This window comes from Pseudogymnoascus verrucosus, assembly GCF_001662655.1.
Source record: "Pseudogymnoascus verrucosus strain UAMH 10579 unplaced genomic scaffold scaffold_45, whole genome shotgun sequence".
Classification (NCBI taxonomy): Eukaryota; Fungi; Ascomycota; class Leotiomycetes; order Thelebolales; family Thelebolaceae; genus Pseudogymnoascus; species Pseudogymnoascus verrucosus.
The window spans coordinates 224,363-249,761 of NW_017263696.1; the positions used below are offsets into that span (position 1 = coordinate 224,363).

At 50.5% G+C, this 25,399-nt stretch overlaps 6 protein-coding genes across 6 annotated transcripts; 4 read left to right on the forward strand and 2 right to left on the reverse strand.

Moving 5' to 3' along the window:
- The first annotated feature begins 5,079 nt into the window (after window positions 1-5,079).
- VE01_08167 (uncharacterized protein) lies at window positions 5,080-6,862 on the forward strand. Its single transcript, XM_018277595.2, has 2 exons — window positions 5,080-6,370; window positions 6,425-6,862. The coding sequence occupies exons 1-2, from the start codon at window positions 5,299-5,301 to the stop codon at window positions 6,550-6,552; spliced, it is 1,200 nt and encodes a 399-aa protein (XP_018127502.2). The 5' UTR covers window positions 5,080-5,298; the 3' UTR covers window positions 6,553-6,862.
- Window positions 6,863-9,083: 2,221 nt separating this feature from the next.
- Window positions 9,084-12,954, reverse strand: PRP10 (U2 snRNP component prp10). Its single transcript, XM_059463944.1, has 2 exons — window positions 12,834-12,954; window positions 9,084-12,774 (listed from the first exon to the last, which is right to left on the reverse strand). Exons 1-2 carry the CDS (start codon window positions 12,846-12,848, stop codon window positions 9,226-9,228), a joined length of 3,564 nt encoding a protein of 1,187 aa, XP_059319449.1. The 5' UTR covers window positions 12,849-12,954; the 3' UTR covers window positions 9,084-9,225.
- Window positions 12,955-13,116: 162 nt separating this feature from the next.
- VE01_08169 (uncharacterized protein) lies at window positions 13,117-15,321 on the reverse strand. The gene is made up of 5 exons (XM_018277597.2): window positions 15,202-15,321; window positions 15,108-15,136; window positions 13,667-15,053; window positions 13,404-13,615; window positions 13,117-13,353 (listed from the first exon to the last, which is right to left on the reverse strand). Exons 1-5 carry the CDS (start codon window positions 15,227-15,229, stop codon window positions 13,327-13,329), a joined length of 1,683 nt encoding a protein of 560 aa, XP_018127452.1. The 5' UTR covers window positions 15,230-15,321; the 3' UTR covers window positions 13,117-13,326.
- Window positions 15,322-15,451: 130 nt separating this feature from the next.
- Window positions 15,452-17,437, forward strand: OGG1 (8-oxoguanine glycosylase ogg1). Its single transcript, XM_018277598.2, has 3 exons — window positions 15,452-15,626; window positions 15,684-16,047; window positions 16,108-17,437. Exons 1-3 carry the CDS (start codon window positions 15,505-15,507, stop codon window positions 16,849-16,851), a joined length of 1,230 nt encoding a protein of 409 aa, XP_018127498.1. The 5' UTR covers window positions 15,452-15,504; the 3' UTR covers window positions 16,852-17,437.
- A 2,595-nt stretch (window positions 17,438-20,032) lies between these two features.
- Window positions 20,033-22,871, forward strand: VE01_08171 (uncharacterized protein). The gene is made up of 6 exons (XM_018277599.2): window positions 20,033-20,691; window positions 20,748-20,989; window positions 21,042-21,243; window positions 21,302-21,394; window positions 21,445-21,950; window positions 22,004-22,871. The coding sequence occupies exons 1-6, from the start codon at window positions 20,598-20,600 to the stop codon at window positions 22,421-22,423; spliced, it is 1,557 nt and encodes a 518-aa protein (XP_018127497.2). The 5' UTR covers window positions 20,033-20,597; the 3' UTR covers window positions 22,424-22,871.
- A 225-nt stretch (window positions 22,872-23,096) lies between these two features.
- On the forward strand, window positions 23,097-24,903 carry VE01_10818 (uncharacterized protein). The gene is made up of 3 exons (XM_059464268.1): window positions 23,097-23,702; window positions 23,757-24,544; window positions 24,599-24,903. Exons 1-3 carry the CDS (start codon window positions 23,253-23,255, stop codon window positions 24,720-24,722), a joined length of 1,362 nt encoding a protein of 453 aa, XP_059320251.1. The 5' UTR covers window positions 23,097-23,252; the 3' UTR covers window positions 24,723-24,903.
- The last annotated feature ends 496 nt before the right edge of the window (window positions 24,904-25,399 follow it).

Genomic DNA, 25,399 nt, shown 5'->3' on the forward strand with positions numbered 1-25,399 from the left:
ATGAAGGATATGAGATGAGATGAGAAGAATATGATGGTGTTTTTTTTTTTTTTTGGTCAACGGTGTAGTCTCATTACGGCACCGGGCTGTCACGCCAACCAAACTATGGTTGATGAAATTCAACTAATCAGTCACTGGTGGAGGATATGTCCAGCTTAGGGTCCGCGCCCGAGATGAGATGTGGACGCCCGCTGCTTGTTCTTCCCGGTGGGCTCTTGGATCTGTACTGTGCGTGCCTGTGTGCTGTGTCTGGCTGTACACGAGCCATTTCGGGCAATTCGTTGTGTGACGCCAGATCGGATTCGGGGAACAATGGGAGAAAAGACGGGCAACGAGCATTATGCGCTTCTCACCTCCTGTTGGGTGGTTGGATTCGGTGAATGGGAAGTTCAATGGGCCTTGCATCCTGCCCATAGAGCCTTGTAGGAGTGGGATTCTCAGACCTGCTCTCACCCAGTGAATTCTCTCTACATGCATTTTCCCCCATCTCTCTTTCTCTGTACACTACAGTAGTCAAGCAATTGTCCGGTCGTCTCGTTTCGTTTCAATTCCCACTGCAGGCATCATCCCCGAGGCCTGGAGATTGCGGACCAAGAGAAAACGAAACGAAACGAAATGATTCCTGAGCGTGGCATAATATCGGGTCGAGATCCGGTGATGGGGTGTTAGCTCCAAAATGGTGGCTGTGCATCGACTTCCCTGCAACCGATCGATCAGCTAAGAGCTAAGAGTTGTAAAAAATGCGAGATGTATGTGTGTGTCGTCGATACAGTGCTACTCTACAAACATGGAGTCTCCAACTTCCCTCCCCTCCCCTCCCCCTTCCACCCACCCTTGCGATCGCCGATTCGGGCACGAACGGCTTTGGGGCAAGGGCGGCGCTGGCATGGTTGGCTGTCCGTGGTGTGGTGGGTTTTTATCTGGCGTGTTAGTGGAGTAACTGCAAAGTGGGTATAGGCATGGGTTGTGGCATCTTTCTTTTTCGCAAGGACCAGCATTGCATTGGCAACGACGACGACGACACTAACTTTTTTACTTTCGGCCATGTTTCAGATTTCGAAGGATCCGCTTTGCGCTTAATTGGTCCGTCGTCGTTGAGCAAGGGTGCCACTTTGAGAGATGCTCCGGTGTTCGTTTTTGGTCTTGCTGGGGGGGAAGGGGGGGGGCTGCAGATGGAAAATGACGGGGAGGGAACAATATAACAAGCAGATTGCGGTGGTTAGCCGCTTGGAGCGATGTGATTATATGATGATTCTTTTTGGGTGATGGTTTTTGCAAGGAATGGGGTGATGCGAGAGGCTATCTTGAGACGGGAGTTTGATTGCAATTATGTATGTGTGAATGAATCTGTAAAAGGTAGAGACGTTGAGAGGTTGAGCCTGAAGGGGATAGATAGCAGGGTAAATACGGCTGAGGGAGTGAGTGAGACTGTGGGATGAGATTTGTGAGTGAGGACAAGAGACAGCAAGAACCCTGTTGCCGGCAGTCGAGGATGTCACTCTGTTACAGACTACCCTTTTCCCTTTTCCCCTTTCCCTCTCTCCAATTTGTGTATGCAAGCCATGGGAATTTGGGCAGCCCTACCGCTCCTCCTCCATCTTCTCCGTACTCTACCCACCATCGTATCTCTCTCATCTCATTTTCCATCACTCGCAGCAAACAGGGGGAACGTGCCGTCGGTGCTTGCTTGCTTGCTTTGCTCAATCTGATCTGATGGTACTCTACTCCATAACTCCCCTTAGCTCACGTGCCTCCCGAGCACTAGTCATCCCGGTGTGAGTGGGCCAGCAGTCAGAATCGGGCAGTTGCTCCTTCACTTCCTCTGGGCGAGCAGGATCCCACGACGCCACCGCGCCCAACTATAATCCGCCACGGCCAGTTGATTGATTGCGGGCCTCCGCCAGTGACGCCATCGTGGACATTGTGAATTTGGAAGACAGGGCAAAAGGGGGGGAAGGGAAGGATCATTTTCTGGCCCTCTCTTGCCCTGTCTTGTCTTGTCTCTTTCTGTCTGTTTTGCCCGTTTGGGCCGTCTTCTTTCTCCTCTGGTTGCCCTTTTCTACCGTGGAGTCCGTCCTCTCCCCTCCCTCCCGCTAACTGCTGGCCGAACACGTATCAACGGGCAGAGGGTGCTGGTTGCTTGGCCAGTAGGAGTGAAGATACGGATGGCACCTACGTAACTGGATATGGAACTAACGGGGTGGGTTTGTTTGGGGGGGTACTTTACTTTGTACGTGGAATTGGCTGTACAACCAAAGTACTCCCTATGCGTTTCTGAGTGCATGAAGCATGAGCGCCTGAGTGTGAGTCCGTGTCTTTTTTGTTTTGTTTGTTTTTTGTATGGATATATGTATGTATCTACTTGAAGCTAACATCAGCTTATCTTACTGTACATAAAACTCGCAGGTTGATGGATGATGTATCCCTTCGCCAGCCTCGTGTCAGTATCCCTTCACAGACAAGCATAGCAGCATAGCATAGCACGTACTATGAGACAAGCTGGCTGGCCAGTCAACTCTCTTACTCACCCACTCATCCATCACCTTACTCAGCCAGCCAGGAACAGTCTGCTATCCCATACCCATATCCATATCCCATCCTATCCATACAGTACCAGACATACCGTCGTGCAACAACCTCCAGTCGGTGGAGTAAGGCGGACAACGACAAGCCCGGGCAGGGTAAGTTGAACCGGGAAGCATCCCGCACGCACGCACGCACGCACGCACAACTGACCACTGTAAATTAGCTTAGCATGCACCATTACACCACTACTTTGCTCTCCTGCTTTGTACTCCTATCACCATTTCGCGGTGTTCTCTGGGCTGTTGTGGAGTTAAAAGGTACATGAGACGGCACTGGCGCCGTGAAGGGTAGTGCCTGATGATGATGATGATGAAGACGGTAGACTAGCTGTAAGTGACTGTAGTGGCGTACTAGGAATACTAGCAGGACCCTCTTAAATGTCCCATCTCCGTCCTTGACCACAACATCGTCGACCCTGAACCCACCACTTACCTAGCTGAATCTACGACGGGGCGTGCACCGATTTAATTTGCATGTTTTGTAATGTATGTACCTTCACCTACCTTCACCATATTCACCACATTCACCCCCCTCCCCTCCCACACCCTTCTCTAACTTCCCCTTTCCCTTACTCTCCCTCTACTCTGATTTGTCTTTAGCTCTTCAGTTAACATGGAAGTACTCCGCACTCTATGGCCACACCCCCACTTTACTTACTGTACTGTAAACTCCTACTCTACTCTACTCTACTCAAACTAACCTATCTACGTACCCTCCTACTGCACCACTATGCTCTACTACGCTGCTACTCGGTACTTGTCCTGGTCCTGGTCCCTCTCCCATCGTCTTAGTGGCTTAATTCACCAAAATTCGACATAATTCCAGAAAAAAAAAACAAGTCGCTGCTTTCTCCTTGGCCAACCCGTCTTTAACCTATCCCACAATTCTTTCGGAGACGTCTTTCCTCTCTCATCTCTCACCTCCACTCCTCTCCACCGCCTCTTTACGCCTTTGCGCCTCTTTTACGCCTTGTCTCTCTCTAAGCTCACCTCCCCCCCCCCAACCACCAAACCCCGGCAACTCTCTCTTTTGCTGTACCAACATAACAGCATATACTTACTTACTCCATACAATACATCTGACTTTCTTACTTTTTCAGTTCCTCCTTTTTAACGCCCTTCTTACCCCTCCCTCCCTCATCCTCCATTCCCCGTTCCTTCCCACCCTCTCTTATTACTTACTGTGTACTAGGTACTTTTATTATTACTCGCCGTCACCCTACTGGATCGGGTCCTGCGAGTCAGCTTCAAACTAAGAGATCATCATCCCCCGAAATTATAGTATACTCAACTAGAGTACTCCTTGTTACTGTAAACCTTCAACGAATTCCCCACTCCTTCGGCAACTGCTTCAAACTATCGTACCATAGTTCTGCCGTACTTGGCTGTACTTACCCTTAGCCGTTGGGAAAGCATCATCCCGCTGCAGTATCATATATCCCATCTCTTGACTGCATGCAGGTTATATTCTCGTATATAAATAAAACGGAAAATCTCGTCTCCCGTCAATTTATCTTGCTCAAACTTTGCCCTGTATACAGTACATAGAACACGTAGAATACGTACTTAGTACCACATCTTGGTTTTGGATCCATATAGTTGCCCACCTATCAAACCCCGCCAACGGCCAAGATACAGCGGCCATACAGGATGTCCATACAAGCAACCACCAACCACACCTAATCCTGGCTTGTGCGTGTAAAGATACATAACAAAAAAAAAAAAGAGGGCATAAATGTGTACAAGGCCGGCAGCCAGCCTCGAGGAACAAGAGACATCCAATCCTCCTATACACCACCAACTAATTACACCCTATTAAAATACTACACCCACTACCGTAACATACCTACAATACTTCCCATACAATCCCGTACATAACATCCCAGAAAGCTGGTTTTAAGGAAACTTCAACGAAACGAGAGAATAAAAAGTTAGAGAGAGAGAGAGAGAGATAAAACCACCACCCAAACTACCTTATTCGCCCATTCATAACTCACTCACTCACTCAACTACCAAGTTTTTCACCAGGAAAGATAATAAGGTGTCCTCGAGAAAAAAGGGTACTTATAACTTTGAGTACTATATACTTAAAGGACGGGTCTTCTATCCTGCAACCCACGAAGATCCTTACCCGTCGAAAGAATCACTTGGGTTCCCATACCGACCGAACTGACTCTACTCTACTCCACACATCTTTTGGGTCCCCAGCTATACTCGAACTACTCAAAACTACTCAAACTATCCTGTCTCCATCCCCGTCCCTATCCCTTGCTCTTTCTACCGGCTACTACTCTGAACTACTACCGCTACTACCGCTACTACTATACCGCTATACACTAAAAAACTAAAGCTGCTACTCCGCACCCAACCTTCCTTCCCACATCTCCACACACCGTTCGGACTATTACCAGTTTCGTTCTTTCTCCATACTTTAGGCCCTGTCCCACACCCTAGCCAACCAGCTACCAGCGCCACTCCAAACTGTCAACCCAGCTTCACGATACCTACATAAGGAACGCTGATCCCGTCTTTCCTCTCTGTATGATCGTCTGAACCTTATATCCACCAAGTTACATTTGGAAGCCGCCTCCCCCAATCCTTCCAGGAACAAAAATCACCACCGCACACCATATACATACCACGACCGCGACCTTTACATATCGGCCTCCCGGTCCCTTCTCATAACTGACCTTACACACAATAATTGTCGATTATGACTATGGCCATAGACCATCAACAGCGTCAATTTGGCGCTCTGAACTTCGATCACATGCCTTATAATCACTCGCCGCATTTCACAAACCCGTGGAGTGCTTCCTCTGCGCCTCCTCCCCAGAGCCTGTATTCTTCTTCATCACACAGCCTGAACCCCATCAGCTTGGACTCGATACCCAAGGAACCGCCGGCAAGACTTGGCTCGCACGCCTCCTCCATGCCACCATACGCCTCCGCCCCTCAGTCTTCAGCTTCCGCAGGTAGCGCCCCCATGGGGACCGTGTACGGGCAGCAGCAGATGCTCAGCTTGCCCCAAGATGTGATGAGCCAGAACCGTGTCCAGCCGCCCAATCCCGCCTACGGCAGCAGCGTTTCCTACTCTAGCGGAGGCTCCTCCCACCCAACCTACGCAACCTCCACGCCCTACGATTCCATGGGCTATACTGCGGCGCCAGTACGGTCGACGTATGCGCTCCAGCAGCAAGCACAGGCGGACAATTCGCGGAGACTATCACAGCCGTCAGTTGCCTCAAGTTCCCTTCTCACAACCGCAACCGAGAATGAACGTCGGCGTCAAAGCTCCCTTATTGACTTCAATAGCAGAAGTGTGAGTTCCGAGACGACCCGAGACTTTGGTGACGCGATCAACGCGAGCCGTGGGATGATCGCTATGAGCCAGAACACCACCCCGCGCAACATCTACGGACCCGGTGCACGCAACGGGCGCGGATCGGGCGACTCGTACGGATTCCCCGCCACGCACTCCACAAACTCGTCCATATCTTCTTCTGGAACTTATCCAGCTTATTTTGGTGGTTCTGTCGATTCGTCTCTCAGCGACTATTCTAATGCCGGATCAGATATCGAGACTGCCTCGTCGAGGACTCTCCCAAGGCCGCCTGGGTTTATGGGCGGAGGTGCTCCCCCCGCTCCTTCGTCTATGATGGGCCAATTCAGCTCCAAGGTTTCCTCCAGCGCGCAGAAGAAGCACAAGTGTAAAGTGTGTGATAAGCGCTTTACACGCCCCAGTTCGCTCCAGACGCACATGTACAGTCACACTGGCGAGAAGCGTATGTTGAACACCCCCAATGGAGCCAAGACGAGATTTACTGACTATTTAATAGCTTTTGCGTGTGAGGTTGAAGGATGCGGTCGTCACTTTTCTGTCGTCTCGAACCTCCGCAGGCATCGAAAGGTGCACAAGGGAGGAGCGCCTTCCGAAGCGGGATCCGACGACCATCACTCAGAATAAAAAGATTTCAAAAACAAATTAACGCCAAAATACTGCACCTTGCATCGATACCCATGTTCCGAAGACTGCGACGTAGACGAGAAAGAAAGAGAGAGTTTGTGCGAGAGAGTTGCGAGAGAGCAAAATTTCACGAGAGCCATGTTATGAGGGAGGGGACAAACGTCTAATCTGTGGATATGTTACTGCATTATTCGACTAATTCTGTGGATATTCAAATTGACGGTTGGTCATGCGGAGAATCGCCATATGTTTTTTCCTGGCTTCTCAAATCACGATCACTACAATAATACTGTACTATTTTAGGGAGGGGAAGAGGGACAGGTGGGGGCTGGGAGGGAATATGGAACTGGAATACTTGGGGGGGATTCTACATTAAACCGCGTGTGGAATGGAAGGGGGGGAAACTGCGTGGCGTTCAGGGCAGACTACTTTTTCTTCGATTTTTACTGTATCACTGTATCAGTGTTGCGCAGATTCTCATTGCACTCAATGTCGATATATACCCATCATCAATCATGTAGTTGTCTGGGTCCGGGGATGAATTAGGACATAGCATAACGGTCGTTTCAATAATAAAAATACCACAATGAAAAGAAAGGGATGGCGGCTTCGGCCAACACTCAACAGTCAATCAATCAATCACCAGCTTTTCCCAAATTGACCTGTGAAATTTGCCTGTGAAATTGCCCTCTATCTCCATCACACCATCTATCTACCGAGCTCAACAACTCGACTCGAGAGAGAGGCTGTGCAAGTAAGTTAGTTGGTTGCCACCTACTCCATTCCATCAACCCACATCATCTCCCACCCATCCTATTTTCGGAAAACCACTCTCAAGAAAACTCGCGCAGCCGAGCCAAAAGGAAGGAGACAGATAAGAGAGTCTTTACCCATTCTACCAGCCCGAAACACGCATCTCCATGCATGTGACACTCCCCCTCCGCCCTCCTCACATAGAGTACGCTGCTCAATTGGCCCAGGGACGTCGCAGCGGTGCGTGGGAAGACGTCACTTTCTTCGGACTGTGCCGAGTGGTTGGTGGGTGGGGGGTCACATAGACGGTGTGGTTTTGGGGGTTACGTATGGCATTGGTATGTACTATAGAGGGAAGGAGGGATTGGGGGCAGGGCAGGGGATGGGGGGTTGAGTGTACGCTGTGGGTTGGTGTTGGTGCTTCTATCGTCGATTTCCCGTGCGGCGGCGGCTGCGGTGGTGGTGCTGGTCGATTTTCAGGGTCCAGCATCGCATTCCGCCTGTAACTTCGGCGCCACGGTACTACATCCCCCTCCCATCCCATCCCGCAGCGCGTGCGTACCATACCATCATACGGTACCCGTCCTCACCCAAAAGAACAACAAGCAGTTACTGATACAGATACAGATAGGTAGCAGTTAGTCAGTTACCAAAATAACCACAACCACCGCCTACCTCCACATGAGACACCACCTCAAATTATGGTTCACACCACGCCCAATCCGCCATGATCGTCATGCGATCGTCATCGTCCCGATCAGCGCCCAGCCATTCCGACGTCGGGAACTGGGGGGTGGCGGCCTTGGGGCGGGGAGGAGGGATCCTGAAACAATGAAGGCCCCACAGGTGGTGTGTGGGAAGGGGGGAGGGAGTTCTGCAGCAGGATCTCTGGTGGGGGATGGGGGGTTGAGTTATTATTGTGGCGGCGAGAGAGGGAAGGGAGTACTTCCACAGTTGGTGGCGCTAATGGACTACTAACACTACTAACACTACTAACCGGTGTGATGTACATAGAATGCGTGGGCGGAAGGTGTCGATGCCGCTGTTCCAAGGGCTTCTCCCGTGTGTACATGGTCCCTTCTCGGCTTCTTATTCGCATGTACCAACAAAACAGCATGTGGGCGCCTTAGTCAAGAGTTTCTCCCAGCCCGTCCGTCCAGCTGAGCGGGGATATATGGGGGTACTGTATCTTACCTGCTATTCCCGCGCGCAATTCCCACGCGCAATTTAATTGAGCGGGCTTGCTTGCTAACCTTTCTCGCCGCCGCCTACAGATACTGCACGTCGCGATATTGGTGCTGCTGTGATCATACGTCGGTGGCGTTGCGGGGGGGCGTCGCATCTTCAAACGGCGGTGCTAGCGCGGGGAACGGCATTGGCGGTGTGGGAGGAGCGACAGGGGGGGAGGGGAGTGATGGATGCGGTGGACAACGTCATCGGGGGGTACCTGGGAAGACCTTGGTTGGGAGAGAGTGGTTCTGTGGTTTTGTTGATGATAGATAGTTGGCAGGTTTTTGAATATGCTGGAGATTGTGTACAGTACCTAGAGGGGCAGGTGACTGGAAGTTTGATTGCGGTTTTGGATTATGTCAGTTTCATGTCGTTGGGGGCGAGTCTCTTGGGGTTTAATCGGTACTTACTGGATGTTCAATAAAGCATGGCCAAGGAAGCCATGGAAGCTTGCAGCGACGGCGTTACTGATCACGAACCACAGCATCCTAGAAACTGAGTAAGTAGTCTACACTATCACAGAACAAACGATCCAGCGTTGGTTGTCACTCCCGTGTATTATCTACCTGTATTAACTACCTCGCCATGCCTGCCTGCTAACTAAAGTACACATATCAATCACAATCACATAACGCCCGCGACCCCTTGTCCCCCATTCCCGCCTTCCTTTTCCCACGCGCTCCCAAAGCTTCAAATCACAATCGCCAGTTCATGCCTATCCATCTGCTCGTCTCCCAGACCAGGGTAGTAGGGTACCATCGCATCGGCGCCTTGGACATACGCATCGTTGTACAGCCTCCAGTAGGGCTGTCTGACTTTGCGAGCTGGGTGGAATAATCCAGCCCAGACGTAGTTCATCGTCAGACCAGGTCCAACTGCCATGCGGATCGCATCAATGGCTTCGACGATGCGGTCGATGACGTGGGGGCTGGTCTCGAAGAGGTTGGGGTACAGCAAGTTGAGTAGATGGAGCATGGCATCCTCACAGCCCAGTCCCACAACACCCAGTGCGACGTGCTTCACGACTGAGGCTGCCGTTTGCCTGTGAACCTGGTCCCTGTCTATCAAAGCATCCTCCAGAAGAGGGGTGACGGCGTAAACGTAGTCCTTGGCCATCTCCCCAATATACTCAAAGAGGAAAGACAGAGACTTGAGCACACCGTTCTGGACGTTCAGCTCCGGCACTCTGTACTCGTTCATCAGAGCTGGCAGGACCGTGAAGGGCGCACAGGTTTCTGCAACAATGCCGATAGCGACAGCTGTGCAGACACGAGATTGTCGCTCTTGAACGCGCAAGTTGTTCAGGAGAGTTGCCAAAACGTCCTGCGGTCCGATGGCTTTGGCAATGAAACCGAATGTGTTGTTGGCTGCTCGACGGATACCCTTCTTGTGGGCCTTCAGCATGTCCAGCAATTCGAAGCAAATTCTCATCCATTCTCTCGCATTGACACTTTCTGGTCCGCGGTCCGCGATACGTCCAACCAAATCAATGGTATTTTCCTGTACCTTCTCGTGTCTGTTGCGCAGAATCGGAGTGAGGCGGGGTAGTAGGTCTTTAATAGGTGGCTGCATCTGGCTGATACCAACAACAGTCACGATAGACCTGAGCGCGCCGAGAATGGATCCTAACACCTCTGGGTATTCTTCTCCCAAGTATTCGTATAAAACAACGCCCAATTTGTACATCAGTGCATCTTCACCGCACTGCTTCATCACCATGGCAATCCGGGAAATCAAATCGGCTGCCTGTTGTCGAACTGTAGCAGATTTGTTGTTGAGGCGCCACAGAATGGTGCTGACGATTTGTGGTAGGTATGGCTTGCAGCGAGTTCCCAGAGCGTTGACGACTGTTCCGAAGCCGTTCAGCATGACAATATCCTCCACGCTCTGCTCTTGGAAGGAATGTAATATTCCATCAATCAGTCGCTCCTCCAGACGCTCGCCAATGTCTGCAGCGCCCAAGCTGGCAATAACCTTCTCTACCGTCTCCACGGTCATCTTTCGGTAAGCTTCGCTCTCATCCTTGAGGTTGTTGACAATTCTCTCTACAATCTCCCCTACGCCGACCTTCTGCCCAAGATCCACCGTAGTATCGACAACTTGTCTGTAGTTGCGCTTGTCCAAAGCCATTCGTCTAACCCAGAAACTCTTGAAAAACTCATCCAGAACGTGCTCCTTCAAGTAGCCAGCCGTAACACCATCAGTGCCAGCACATTGTGAGACTACCTTAAGAACGACCTTCTTCATCTCTTCATCCGGAGAAGAGAACTCTCGTAGAAGGATCTCCATGATTTGACTTGTGTAGTAATTGGCGTACTCCTCGTCCATCAACGGGATGATATAACCGACAGCCTTGAGGAAACCAGCCAGCCCCTTGCCACGCTGCTTCCTGGCTCCTGTCCACAAAGGATTCAAAATATCATCGAAACTCTCAATACCGTAGGGATTGGCCGCCTCAGCCAAAGCTGCGATTGCTAAACTGGTAACGGTTCGAACCTTGGTTTGGTCGTCGTTGAGATTGCCGCCAATGCAGTCCACCAACCCCTTCAGGTGGGGAAGCACAGCGCAACCCATCAGGATGGGGATTTGTTGCACAATCTTGACACCAGTGTGTCTTGCTTGCCAGGACTTCTTACTTCGGCACACAGCCCGAAGGAACGGTAGAAGTGCAGGAATACCTAACGCGGAAGCTACCACTGCGAAGGCTCTCGCGGTTGTGTTTCGGACGTACTCGTCGACATGGTCGATATCAGGTCGCATCGTGCTGATCATGTGGGCGAGACCAGCAGCTTTACTCAGGTTGGAAATAATCTCGCGACCCTCCACCCTCGCATAGTAGTCTTGGTCAATAAGTAGAGGTTCAATGACGACAAGAATCTTGTGTACGTAAGGTCGAACCAGGTCGTCCAGCTTGTAGAGAACACGGTCGATGACCTTGACAAGCAAATGTCGCTCCTGGTCCTCGAGACTCTTCTCCATCAGCAGTGGCAAAATCTGGTTGAAGAGAGGGCCAGCTCCAAACTGTCGCGCGTTATCCGTCAATTGACGAAGGGCGGTTTTACGCATAGGAGGGGTTCCGTTCTTGACCTTCAGGAGAAGCCTCATGATCTTCCTCTCCTTCAACTCGTCGACGCTCATCGCATTTTCGTCGCTTCCATCGGTTAACTTCCCAAAGTATGCCATGTCCTCAGCCTTGAAGAACTGAAGGTCGCCGACACCTGGGATCTCGGTAGGCAACTGCTTGCCCATAGAGCGCTGGGATTCTGGATCTTGCATCATGAAGCCGCCACTCATCGACGCAGGGGTTTGCATCATTTTCTGGGACGCAGTTCGAATAGGGGCGTATCCTGGTGGCGGTTCCAAAATCTTGTAGCCTTCCGAAGGCAGCATCAGGTCCAGCTCTTCATCAGACAATGCCATGTTGCGCATAGAGATATCCGTTCCAAATGCAGTCGGAACCATCATACCACCTTGCGATGGGTGTGCCGGAGTGACGAGGCCTTGCTGGCCAATTGGTGTAGCAGCTGGTGCTTGATCCCATCGTGATCGCCGACGTGGTGTGTCGTCGACTAATGCGCCACTTGGTGCTGGCGTCTGGTCCCATCGCGATCGCTTCACCTTCGTCTCTGAGGGTTGAACTGCTCCAGCTTCGGCTCCAGCTTCTGACGAGATATCCCACCGCTGCTTCCTCTTCCTTCCCGCAGCCACAACTTCCGTAGATCCAGCCTCGTTATTCTCCTTGTCGTTCAGCGCATGGCCTTCGTCGCCGAGTGTAGGTTTGTGTTGAACTGCAGTGCCATCCGCCTCCTTATCAGCAATAGCTCTCTTAACTCTTTCCTCCTCGCGCTCCAATTCGCGCCGGCGCATAACCTCCCGATAACCCTCGCCTTCCTCTGCGGCTCCAGCCTGGCGGTTGGAGGCAAACGCGTCTGCCCTTGTCGGAGTGAGTATTCGATCCAGTCGTCGCTTTTGGTAATCAGTCTCTCGATCAGTTATGCGCGCGCTCTTCTCCCGACCTAGAAGTATGTCCTCTTCCTCAACGCCGCCTCCCCGCGAGAACTCGTCCATCTGGCTTCTGGTGGCCGTGTATTGCCCAACCAGCCTCCTGCTGGTGTCAGCATCTGCCATTTCATCATCCTCACCATCCTCAGCCACTGATATCGATGTGTTGTATCCAGCAAACTTGTCCCCAGCGGCACGGTCGTAGACGGTGGTGTCGAAGCTTTCGGTCAAGGAAGCCTTGGTGGAAACATCAGTTCGCTGACTGGAAGGATCAAATGTCTTTGATCCACTCTTACCAGCAGAAGCTGCATTCCGCTCAGCCTGGAGCTTCCTGATCGTCTCAAAGGTATCGTCCGACATGGTTGCGGAGTAGCTTGTCGGAGAGGAGGTGAGGTTAGGAGTCGCTGTCACGACTTGGTGACATTGATGGCATATATTTACTACGAGAGGCGGAATTTAGCGCGTAATCTTATATGGTGGTCACGTGATGCCAAATTCACTTGGTCAAAATATTCACATCATCACTACTGTCGACAAGCTTCACAGGCATGATGTTTGTGGGACTTATGAAATGGTTACAAAGCATATTATAGTACAAAGCTGAATCCTATTCGTTCTAGCTTGATTATCCACTTTGCTGCCAGCTCATGCTCATTCCCACCATAATCAATTCGCAAGCGATGGCCAGGCGCATTTTGAGGCTTAATTACCATAACTCCACTCGGAATTGCTCTGTTCAGATACAAGTTGTAAGATAGTCCGCATATTATACGGGTATCTTGATTGGGACTACCAAGCGCCAACCTCAAAGTTCTCCTACAAATCATATTAGCTTGATCAAACTACAAAAAATTGTGATCTCTTACCTCTGAGAAATATGTGGTGACGACGGTGCGATCGGCAAACTTTCTCCCCGCCAAGGTGCGGAGCGCCTTGCCTGCAGATGCAGGAGTGTCAAATTTGACGAAGATCTTTCCGACACCTGCTGACTGGCGGCTTCCTCCACTTGGTCTGGGGATCTTGATGTCCAGGACCTTGCCATACTTTTCGCATTCTTCCTTAACGTCTTCAAGAATTTCTGTGTTTTGTGTCAGTAAAGTGGATAGAGGAAATTATGGCAGCTACGCACCTTCGTAATCCTCGTTATCAATCAGCTCCTCTGCCGTGACCATATTAAGAAGCTGGAGGACGCGCCCTTCGTCGAGTCCATCCGTAGTCGTTCCAGCAAGCATCGACATCGCATTGACACCCATTTCTAGGCCAGCAGTCTGCGTAGTACCAATGCTGGCACGTTGGACCTTGAGATGCTTGTCGCCCAGCTCCATACCGTTTAATCCTTCAACAGCGATATCGGTGGCAGCTGCGTCAACATACTCACAGAATGCGATACCTCTGGATTCCTCTGTGGTGCTATCTTTAGCAAGGACAAATGCCTTCAGCTCACCGAACGACACCAACAGCTCCGTAACCTGCTCATCTGTGAGATAAGGTGGAACATTCGAGATGCTGATTTTATTTGGGGTATCTGGCACCACGTTGGCGACAACACCAGGCTCGTGCATGGTCTCGTCCACTGCTGGGACAATGTAATCCTTCGGCCTTCGGATGGATAGTGCACGAGAAGCGCCATTCTCTTCTATTCCGATTCCGTCCATTGCCAGAGCCACAGTTGCGTCGGAGGTGGTCTTAAATTCGACCAAGGCGAAAGATTTGTCCTTCGAAACCTGGGCAGTAAGACACGGGTCTGATCCTTCAATTACGTTAAGGCCGTTCAGTTGTAGGTTAAAGAACTCGACGATTCCCTCCTCGGACAAGGTCTCTGGTAAGTTGTGAACCAAAAGACGCTTCGCTTGCCTTGAGTTCGAGGGCTTCAGTGCAGCGTTCGTAATCGATCCGCTTGGCTGCGACATGAATGCCTGGAGCTTGCTGGGATCCATGGGTTGTTGTCGCGGTGCACCAGGCAAGGGGAACATGCCAGACAATTTAGCCTGCTCAGCCGTAACGTTCTCGTATCCAGGTGGTTTGATATCCCACTGAGTTAACCGCCTCTTGCGCTCAAGAACAGAAACAACATCAGTCAAATCCGGAGTTGGCTCCCTCTTCTTTGGTGGCGGGGAGGCGCTCTTCTTGCGCTCTTGTCTTCCTCCACCTCCACCGAACCCATCGCGATCGCCACGGTCTCCCCTTCTAGCACCACCACCTCGTCTGTCGTCGAAAAGATCTCTGTCCCTGCGCGGCGGCCTATCGTCGTCATCTCGTCTTGCATCGCGTCTTGAGCTGCCACGGTCCCGATCCCAGTCTCTCTCCCCCCCACCTCTGCGATCTCTCCCAGAATATCTGTCCTCGCGCTCCCTCTCCCTGTAGTCCCTGCTGGATGAGTAGGAGTCTACATCTCCCTCGCGGCGCGATGGCCTTGGGCCTCGGTGGCCTGGCGAACGCGATCTCCTTCGGTCACCACCACGCTCGCGATCTCTGTTGTCGACTCGTCGATCATCCCGGTCAGCTCCTCTGGGAGCCTATATTATGTCAGTCTGATCATTCTGCTGAAAGTTCATAGAAGGAAAACTTACATATGGGTCCCTTGATGGCCTGCCAGCATCTGCTCGGAAATTAGATTAGCAACTGCTTTGTTAGGTTTACAATGCTTTGAATAGGATCGCATACCTCGTGATGAGTAGCTGTCGCCGTTCATGGTGGCGATTAAACAGGCAGTTTTTAGATAACTCAATTGGGAATAAATTCACTGTCGTTGATCTTCAACTCATATCACATTGGTTGTTCTCTTGATGGCACTTATGTTTTCCTTGTCAATGGGGTCGGATTTAAGTCGTGCCGAGACTGTCGTAGCCTCAATTTTAAGGTTTATAATAACAGAAAAAGGAGTCGGCCAAATAAACCCCTTCCCAAAAGATAACAGCACCCCTTTCCAATCTTATACTTTATTTTGTTGCAATAATTTAAAAAATTATGAATAGCATACGTACCGGCGAGTGGCAAAAGTTGGCTGTGAGCCTTGCGGAACTTTCTCTTGATACTACATTGCGATGCGGACAATCGTTTCGTTGGAAGAAGCTCAACGAGGATGAATGGTGGGCAATCTCGTGACTTCAAATTTTCCCAATGCAGCAATAACTGATAACATGCAGGACCTGTTCACTGCGTGGCCGAGTTATATCTCTAAAGCAAGATCCAAAGCAAGATCCAAATCATGTGCTGTATAAAGTCACTTGGCCTTCCAACTCGCCCCTTGCGAAACTATCGTCTAGCAGCAAAGGAGTCAAGGTTGAGGATGATTCTACCAAAGACGATACGGAGGCTCTCTTGCGGCAGTATTTCAATCTTGAGCCAAACCTAACAGAATTGTACGAGCGGTGGTCCAAGGCGGATGCAAATTTCAAAAAGAGAGCACCGAAGTTCACGGGGGTTCGGATTCTGAAGCAAGATGCTTGGGAAGCTCTGGTTGGCTTCATTTGCAGTAGCAACAACAACATTGCGCGGATTTCGCAGATGGTGCGCAATACCCTTCATATCCCCAGAGTCTCGAGAGAATGGTCTAACATTTCTACTCAGGTTAACAACTTATGTTTAAGTTATGGGCCTTTGATCGGTCACGTTCATGATCAAGCCTTCCATGACTTCCCTACGCCTGAATCCCTAGCAGGCCCGGAGGTCGAGTCGCAATTAAGGAAATTGGGCTTCGGTTACCGGGCGAAATATCTCGCAAGGACAGCGGTCATCGTATCTAAAGAGAAGCCGGAAAACTGGCTTGAGAGTTTAAGTAACACCGAACCCTTCGATGAAACGGAATGGAAAACTCTTGAGCCGGGAGGACGGCCAGGCTACCGAAAAGCTCACGAAGAACTCTTAGCTTTACAAGGTGTCGGACCTAAGGTAGCAGACTGCGTGTGCTTGATGGGCCTTGGGTGGGGCGAATCTGTTCCAGTGGATACACATGTTTGGCAGATAGCCCAACGGGACTATAAGTTTGGAAAAGGCAAGCACAAGAGCTTGACTAAAGCTACATACGACGCAATCGGAAATCACTTTCGGTTGCTATGGGGGGAGGAAGCTGGCTGGGCTCATTCTGTGCTCTTTGCTGCTGATCTGAGAACATTTGCCATTAGGCTTACCGAAAAGACTGAGGTGCAGGAGGAGCTGCAGATCAAAGCTGAGACCGAGGATGGGGTAATCGTGCAAGCGACGACGGTGGTAAAGAAGCGAGAGGCAATCAAGGAAGAGACGATCAAAGAAGAGACGACCGACGATCTAAACGTGGTATTTTCGACAACAGCCAAGCGAACTCGACGCCGATGAGGGGGAGAGTGGAGGATTTCGTGGGTGAAGCCCCACAACAAGCCGATTATCACATGGTTTTATATCTCCACGTTTTGTTTCGGCAGACCCCGCTTTCTCTCTGACAATGTGTCAGGATGGATCATTAGAATCTATCCCGCTTTCTAAGTAGTAGGAAATATTTGGTGTGCTTGATTTGAAGGCGGAAACGAGTCATCCGCGTAAGATATTCTCACCGACATGTTTTGTTCCAAACGAGGACGTTGTCAAGGGGGTTTGAGTTTGGATCTGGACAAGAACCGTCACAATTTCCGGCAGTCCGTGCGTAAGATTGGGATAAGAGCGTTTGAGTTACCTGATGTGGACATGCCCTGTAACAGTCTGGTGTAAGCCCTGACGTTTTGCCAGGCCATTCTACGAAAGTAGACGAAGGCCAGGCAAGGGTGAGAAAGGGGGAAGGGAAATGGGAAGAGAAACAATTTTCTGTTCAAACAAAGTACTTCCGTAGTCAAGTAGCAAAGTGGCATCGCTTACCGGCGATAATTCCAATATTTCTCAGCCAAGCAAATAAACAGTTTGGGCCAAGCACACATAGACAAGGCAGTACCCGCCGCCAAAGTACGTACTTGATATCGTTATTGGCTGCGGAAGGAACAGCCACCAGTCTGCGGCACGCTCAATTCCAGTTCAGCCTACGTGACGACGCCTATGACAGGAGCATGACAGAAGCATGACAAGAGCGAGGTAAGTGTGCCGCGCCTACGGATAGTAGCGACTCACAGGGCAAAGTCCCGCCAACCTTCGCTTTGCAAGGCTCAGCAGAAGCGCATGAATTCCAATATTAGGAGGCTGGTTGGTGCAGAATGAGATGACGGGGATTCCGGAAGCTGACAGCGTTGATCCGGATACGGAGTTTTTACCAAGCTGCGTCCAGTGCTCAGCGCTGGGACTTTTGTTGCCCGATGAACTTTTCATCCCTACTCTTTGCTTTTAGAATAGGTTACGTTCATGCAGGGTATATTTCTCCAACGTTGGGAGAAAGAGTCGGGATGACGGGAAGGGTACTAGAGCACGAGCAGAATTTGTGAGGAATCTGAGTGTGCGGAGGCGAAATGTTCTAGTCAGAGATGGGTTCTAGTCAGAGATGGTACTGGAACCGACGGGGAACTGGGGAGATGGATGATGGGGGACGGGGAGGGGTCAGGGGAGGGGTTTGTGGCCTAACCTCGGTAGTATGGGTTATCCATGATAATAGCACGTTCATGTCGCGCTTCAATTCGCCCACAGCCCCCACCCACCAAACTCGCGATCGACGTAAATTGGAAGGCGCACAGTTGACCTAAATTGAACTAAATTGAACTAATCTGCGATCCAGTTAGTGCGCCCAGCAAATGCCGTGAGACAGGCGTCGTCGACATCGAACAGGGCTCCATCAATAATGCTCCAATGCTCCAACTCCAACCAACAGGAGTAGGGAGTACGCAGTACGGAGTACTTCTCCAACAGAACTCGAACAGCACTCGAACAGTTGCCGTATAAGGCGTCGCGTTGTCCATGTGGAGGTTAGTAAGATAGCAAGAAGTAAGAAGTAAGACAAGACCACGGGTACCTTACAGTTGGTGCCACTGAAGGGCAGTAGCGGTTCTCCTGATAATCATGAGATGAACTACGCGCCCGCTTCATAATTTTGATCGACATCACGTTAATATAGAGTACCATACTTGCAATACCGTCCAATACCATAGTACTCCGTAGGTAAACCAACTGATCTCTGCTCGTTGCTCGTTGCTCGTATTTCGTAAACAGTAGTAAAGTAGGTAGCACTGTAGTTCCAACATAGTGGCCCCCTGAGGGAGAGGAACGGTGAAAACGTGGAGACCTGGGATCGGGGGAGAGGGAGGCTCGAGAGCGATGAGGCTTGGTATTGGAGGAATAGGTGGAATGCTCCTTCCGAACCTTCTGTACCTACCGACCCTACAAATAGTTCGCTCGACTCAGCGTAGCATCGCATCGCGTCGCATCGATCTATAGCGACAGAGTATGTATGGAGTCATGGAGTCATGGAGTCATGGAGTTATCGGGTTATCGAGTTACTCGAAATAGTATTCGGCTATCTCAATGGTAAAGGTCGGCTATAATAACTGCCTGAATGCTCTTCAGCATCATGTCATGCTTCATACATACTGTCGTCGTCGTGTGTTGAATCTGCTTCAGTTCTGTAGTATGTGGTAGGTTCTGCGGCGCCACCTCCGCAGCCACACCTTCACACCCTCACAGCGTCACTCGTTCCCGTCAACTACCTAGCCCCTGAGGATCCTTAGGGTTCTTAGTTTTGGCTGTTGGATATACTCGAGTACCGTACGTACGTACATGCGTACACACTTTCAGCATTCAGGCGAGTAATGTGCGTGATACCAGTGAGTGGTACTGGAGATCCAGTCTTCATTTACCGCGTCAGGTCCAGGCTTAGAGCTGGACTTGCTTTCCATGGGTTCATCCATGCTCATCCATGCTCCCATGAAGTGCCACATACACCAGAATTGTCCAGACAGACCAGACAGACCAGAGAGACCCCGCAGTCAGGGGTTCATCTAGCGACAGCCGGACGCATTACCTTTAGCGGCGTTAGCAGCTCGTCCAGTGGGACCTCGGTCGTATCAACTGACGTCGTTGATTCGTTCCTACCCTGACCGCCGAGATGCGAAGAATTCGCGAATCAATGGACGAGGGTATGCTGGCCCATGTGCACGCGTAAACTCCGTGAAATCCCCACATCCATGCGACACCTACCTTTGTAGGCTGATTAGGCACGTTGCAACACCCCTACTACGCCCCCTTCTATGTCACCTACTAGTCCCATACTCCCCTACTACTCCCCTAACTATAGTATAGCCCTCTATTTGCTGCAACTGAGACTTCTACCCTTCTACTGGACCCATCCCAATTCTTCTCATTTTTAGTCCTAATCCTTGGCTCCTATCTCTAGCGTCGCCTTGCCGCCCCTGCTATCATGCCCTAGTGCTCACTGCCCCCCTCTCTCTGGACCCCTCACACCTTGTTCGTCGCGCCATTTTTTCCACTTGCTCCCCTGAAAGTTTCCGCACCTGCTCATTCGGCCTTACTGTGCAGCTACACGGTTCCATCCCGCGCATCATCGCCCGTCTGTTCCCTCCTCCCCCCTCGACCCCTCCCCTCACCCCCTCCCCGGTTCCCCACAAGAACCGCGTTTGGTTCATTCTGGACCCAAGGACCATCGCACAGGTCTGGCATGCTCAACGGGGATCTGTTGGCGTATTGCCCATAGATTAGTTTTATTATGGAACACCCACTGCATGCACCCTGCACGTACAGTACAATTTCTTATTAAGGCAACAGTAGTCTCCCCCAGGTTTTTCTGTCATCTTGCTTCTCTGTTCCTCGTACAAACGACCACGCGCTCGCTCATTTCACGCCCTATCGACAGGAAGACCGATCGATTCGTCGTCTTCAAGTTCGCGCTGTTTCCTCGCCGCTCGCCATTGTCGCGTTGTGTATTCGTGAAGCTGAAACGCTTAATCGTGCTCAGATAACACTCCTTTGCGATCGAGCCCATAGCATGGCCTAAGAACTGCCTCTGTTGCAACGGTCGCGCATTCACCAATTCGACGGCGGCGCATCGAAAGCCACTTCCCAGAGGGGACCAGCTTCAACCTCTTTTTGCGGCGGCGGATGCCGGGTCCGAAATCTAAATCTTAGTCTGTCTTCGCCTCGCAGTCCGAATCGCAAATATGGTTTACAACGCAACATTGGATGCGGCCTTTCGGGGCAACTGTTTTGCTCCCTTCCTACAAGAGGAATTATACGTCAACATCACAACTGGCTGTGAGTTTCCCTCTGTTGCCAGAGCTCGCTGGGCCCCGCTAATAAAGCCTTTCCAGATATTCCCGGCAGAATATGTACGGAACTCGCGCCAAATATCACCTGTTGCTTGCCATGTCCGTCGACGGACTGGCTATACCCCGATTCATTTCAGACAGTAACAAACGCGAGTAGCTGGCTCAATGTGGTGGGACTGGTGTGCACAGTGTTCCTACTCCTTTCGTTTGCGGTTCTGCCGGTTGAGAAGACGCATCGGCACTATCTGAGTATTTGTCTTGTTATTGCCGTCGTAATCATGCAGGTATGTATTCCCTGGAACTTGCAGTCGGCAGTGGTCTAATCATCCATTCTAGCTGGGATTTGTTATCCCCTTGGGAGCGAAACCGGAACAATGCGCCAACGCGATTACGCCGCATGGTATGGAGAGTAGTATAACATGCGCACTCTCTGGCGCATTTCTCTTGGCTGGTGGTTGGTGCGGCATCATGTGGGTGTTCATGCGTGCCCTCGCGCTGCATTTGCAAATTTGTTGGCAAGTTGTAATTGGAAAAGCCTGTAAGTTGAACGTCTGGCAAGGACAACGGTATCAATAGCTGACGCGGGTGGCTCTTAGTTATGTGGGGTGCTTTAGCTGGAGGCTGGGGTGTTCCTGCTGTTGCCCTTGCTATTGCCATGGTATTCAGCGGGGTTTCATTTCGCTTTGGAGGTATGTCCGACAAATTATGGTCCTCATGTGCCTCTGCTAACCTGATTTAGAAACCTGCCATATCAACCACACGAACAGTCTTGCCGACTTTTGGATTCCGCTTCTGATATTTGCTGGCTTAACTGTCATCATCCAGTTCACCACGTTTGGATACTGCATAAAGGTCTATCTGGCCTCTCTTTCTGATAGCAGCAGCACCACCAACAGCTCTGCGCTTCCGTCGTATTCGGGTAGTGTTGTTACCCTTACCCCTCGACAAGCCTATCGCCGAGTTCAACGAGTTGTGGAACTTCAATGGAGGGGCATCGCTATCGTCCTCATCATCATAACCGATGTCATATTCTTTGCGGTTGTCTTCGTTGTGATGGACAATAACCAAATTAAGGCGGCAAATGTCTCGCTGCTCGATGCCACGGCGGGAGGGGAAACAAGCCCATCCGTGGAATGGCTTCTCTGCTTAGTGACGAACGCGGGCAAAAAAGGCCCTTGCTTGGAGAAATCCGCCGACCTGATCATGAACCAGGCCACGATTACCGCTGTACTTGTTCTTCTCTCCGTAAGTCTCATTCTGTCGTTAGTAGCTGTGAAGCGTAGTGCTGACAATCGCAGTGCAACGGTATTTGGCTGTTGCTTCTCATGTCGCGCCTGTCGATGTTCACGGGCTGGTACGACCTAGTCAGGTCAAAAGCCAAGCCCAGCGGGGAGTTTATTAGTGCAGATGCTGCCAGAGCTTACAGTAAGGATCCTAGCACTTACGAGATGCTTGCCTCGAATGGCCGAGACGTGGAATACCCGTCGAAACCCGATCTTCCTCTAACTCAATTATCTCCAGCCGTCACGTCTCCAGTAGGGAGATCCGGGAGGCAAACGCCTGATTATTTCGGCCGCGAAGCCAAATATCAAAATCCCACACACTCATTTTCGTCGCCGAGACCACCACCAGGCGGCAGAGATTGGAATTCTGCCACAACACACGCACCGTCAGCACACCAACCGCACCTCGATCCGTTGAGCATGAATAAATTTTAGGGGCTCCAAAAACAACACTGTTTTGTCTATAATTCACAAATGATTATAATGCTGGGAAATATAGGGAGTCATGGGCGCTGTTTGATTTTCGGGAGGCTTGAGGATGGTTTAGGAACAAAGTGATGCATTTTAGCGATAGAACTGCTGTTGTATGTATGCTCCTTTGGTGTGCTAGTAGATTACAGGGGTGGATACTTTCACGTGGTTTAAGACTCGAGGTTATTGTAAAGCTCGTTACCTTGTATACTTCGATTCAATCGATTCAGCTATTCAGCTACCTGATTTCATTTCACAAATATTACAAAAAGATGATACCCAGAGTTTCCCTGTTTCCCTGTTTCCCTCATAACGAGTGCTCAACGTTGCTATTCGCATAGGACCAACTATTTGAGGATTTAAGGGGCCACAAACAGACTGCATTTGAACCAGCTGAATCCCAGTTTAAGACCACTATCCTACTGCCTATAGGCTATCAAGCCTCAGTATGTGTTATTTTAGTCAAAATGATTCTGATAGTAGGAGAGGAAAGCCTGGAACAAGCAATGGATTAGCAGTACGCTAAATCCGAGCTTATACCCCTCTGTTGATGAGCATGGCAAGGCTACCACTTAAGGCTGAGACCCCACTGAATCTCACGCGCACGCGAAGGGCCCAAACAGCCGCGCTTTATACAGTAATAGTTAATCGCGGGGTTTGACGTCCTTCTGTTAACCTCACAAAAAGTGTCGATATAGCACACTCCGCTTCTGAAATATATAGTATCTCTCAGAGACCGCCTTGACGCTTCCAATTATGCCGACGGTGTGAAGCCTGTTTAATATCTTCAAGAATGGCGTCCCCTACGAAAGAGAGCTTCTCTTCTCTTGCGCCCACAAGCATTCCGTCAATCCAAGCTCCTCCGTCCCCTAGAACCCACCGAACACTTCGGAGATTGAACTCAGCCCACACATTGGGCTCAAACAAACCTTCCTTGATTTCACAACAACGCCTACAGCAAACGTCGCAGAACCTAACTCCGAGGCCTAAAGACCAGCCACCTTTGCCAACAACTCATGTCCACCAACGCACGAGGTCAAATAGCGATGTTACCACCGTGAGCACCCAGGCCACAGGACTAACTGGTAGAAAGCAAATCAGTGCGAAGAAGCCGGTGGCGGCGGAAACCCTCTCACTCGATCGGCTCATTCGAGAAGGCCCTGACCGCGACCTGAGGGGTGCGTTGGATTCCACGAGATTGAAAATTCTGGACCAAGGAATCAAGAGCGACAGCGATGGAATGGCAAGTTTACTTGGCGCAGGCTTGTTTTGAGCGGTTTTGCTGACTATCTTAAAGTCCTCTCTTCGAATCTATGCGTGGCTGATTCTCTTGAATGCGCCGCTACTGGAGACTGATGCATACCTCGTGCTAGTTCACCGTGGAGCTTCACCAGCCTACTCCAAGATCCGCAACGACACATTTCGAACACTCGCGACGGACCCTCTTTTCCGACGTCGGGTCAGTGAAGCAAGCTTGATCCGTCTATTAAATGCAGTGGCTTGGAGGCTACATGACGCGAAAGAAAGCCGCATTGAGAGTGCAAGTAGCGCTAGTAACAACAGCAAGGTTACACATACTGCCACGGCGGATGGCAGTCCAGAATTACATTCTGCGACGCCGGTGATCAAGAATAGAGCCCGAGCCTTGACCTTGACCACGGAAGGGTCGGACGCTGGAACGTCTGAGCCTGGGACATACGTCCAGGGAATGAATGTGCTCGCTGCTCCTTTCCTGTACGCCGCTCGGAGTGAATCAGAGGCTTTCGTTGCATTTCATAGGTTCATCACTCACGAGGTTCCTGGGTATGTACGTGGCGCCATGAGTGGTGTCCACAAAGGACTGGCACTGGTCGACAAGGTGTTGTCAATTGTTGACCCGAAGCTGAGCCTCTATCTCATCGGCAAGGGCATGCATGCAGAGCTGTACGCATTCCCCTCCGTCCTTACCTTGTGCGCCTGTACGCCACCTCTACCAGAAGTCCTGCGCCTCTGGGACTTCCTTTTTGCATATGGTGCACATTTGAACATCCTTTGCATTGTGGCACAGCTTGTTATGCTGAGAAACTCCATCTTAAGCTCCCCAAGGTACATATATTCTATTCTCAGTCCCATAGGAAACATTGCTGACTACTGTTACAGCCCAACAAAAATACTTCGGTCATTTCCACCTCTACAGGCCGAGACCATAAAGGAGCTTACGTTGACATTGATCAAGAAGATACCGGACGATTTATATGCAGAGATAGTAACTCATGCGCAATAGTACTTGGGATATGGAGCATGGAGCATTGCTGAACTATGTTGGGAGATAATTCGGCCAGGTGTTAGGCGTTTAGTTTGGGATTATGTAAGGTTTCGGGGGAACAAAGGTGAAGAGATATATGCATCACGAAGTCCGATGCCACATCCCATAATGAATACACACGAAGTCAAGTTTCAGCATCATATCAAGATTTTGTTTCGATGGTAAATATGTTCATTGTGTCCTATGCCACCAAATATCTGCCAAAACGATGCCTGAAAGAAATATATCAAGTACGTAGTTCGTTACCTCGCTCTGAGAATCAGAGAAGTGTTGAGAAAGCATTCATCGATAAACTATTGCATGATTAGCTATGTTCCCAAAGGTAATCCTGATAGAATAAGGCAATTGAGCTTTCGCATGCACTGCATGTTTGAGATATGGATCAGATAGTCCGTTAAGATCATCGGGCCTGTGAGGGCGCCTGACATAAGAGGTACCAGAAAATAAGTAAAAAGTGTATCATCATTGTATCTCGGGGGGGAAAGCGCCTGGATGAAAAGGGAAATGTCATAAAACTTACCAATGTCATTCATCAACACAACGGTCCAAACATCACCACGATGAGGGTACCTGCCCCAGTGTGATATGGTCGTCGTGGCCCATTACTGTTTCCGGCAATTTGAGGCCACAGGCCG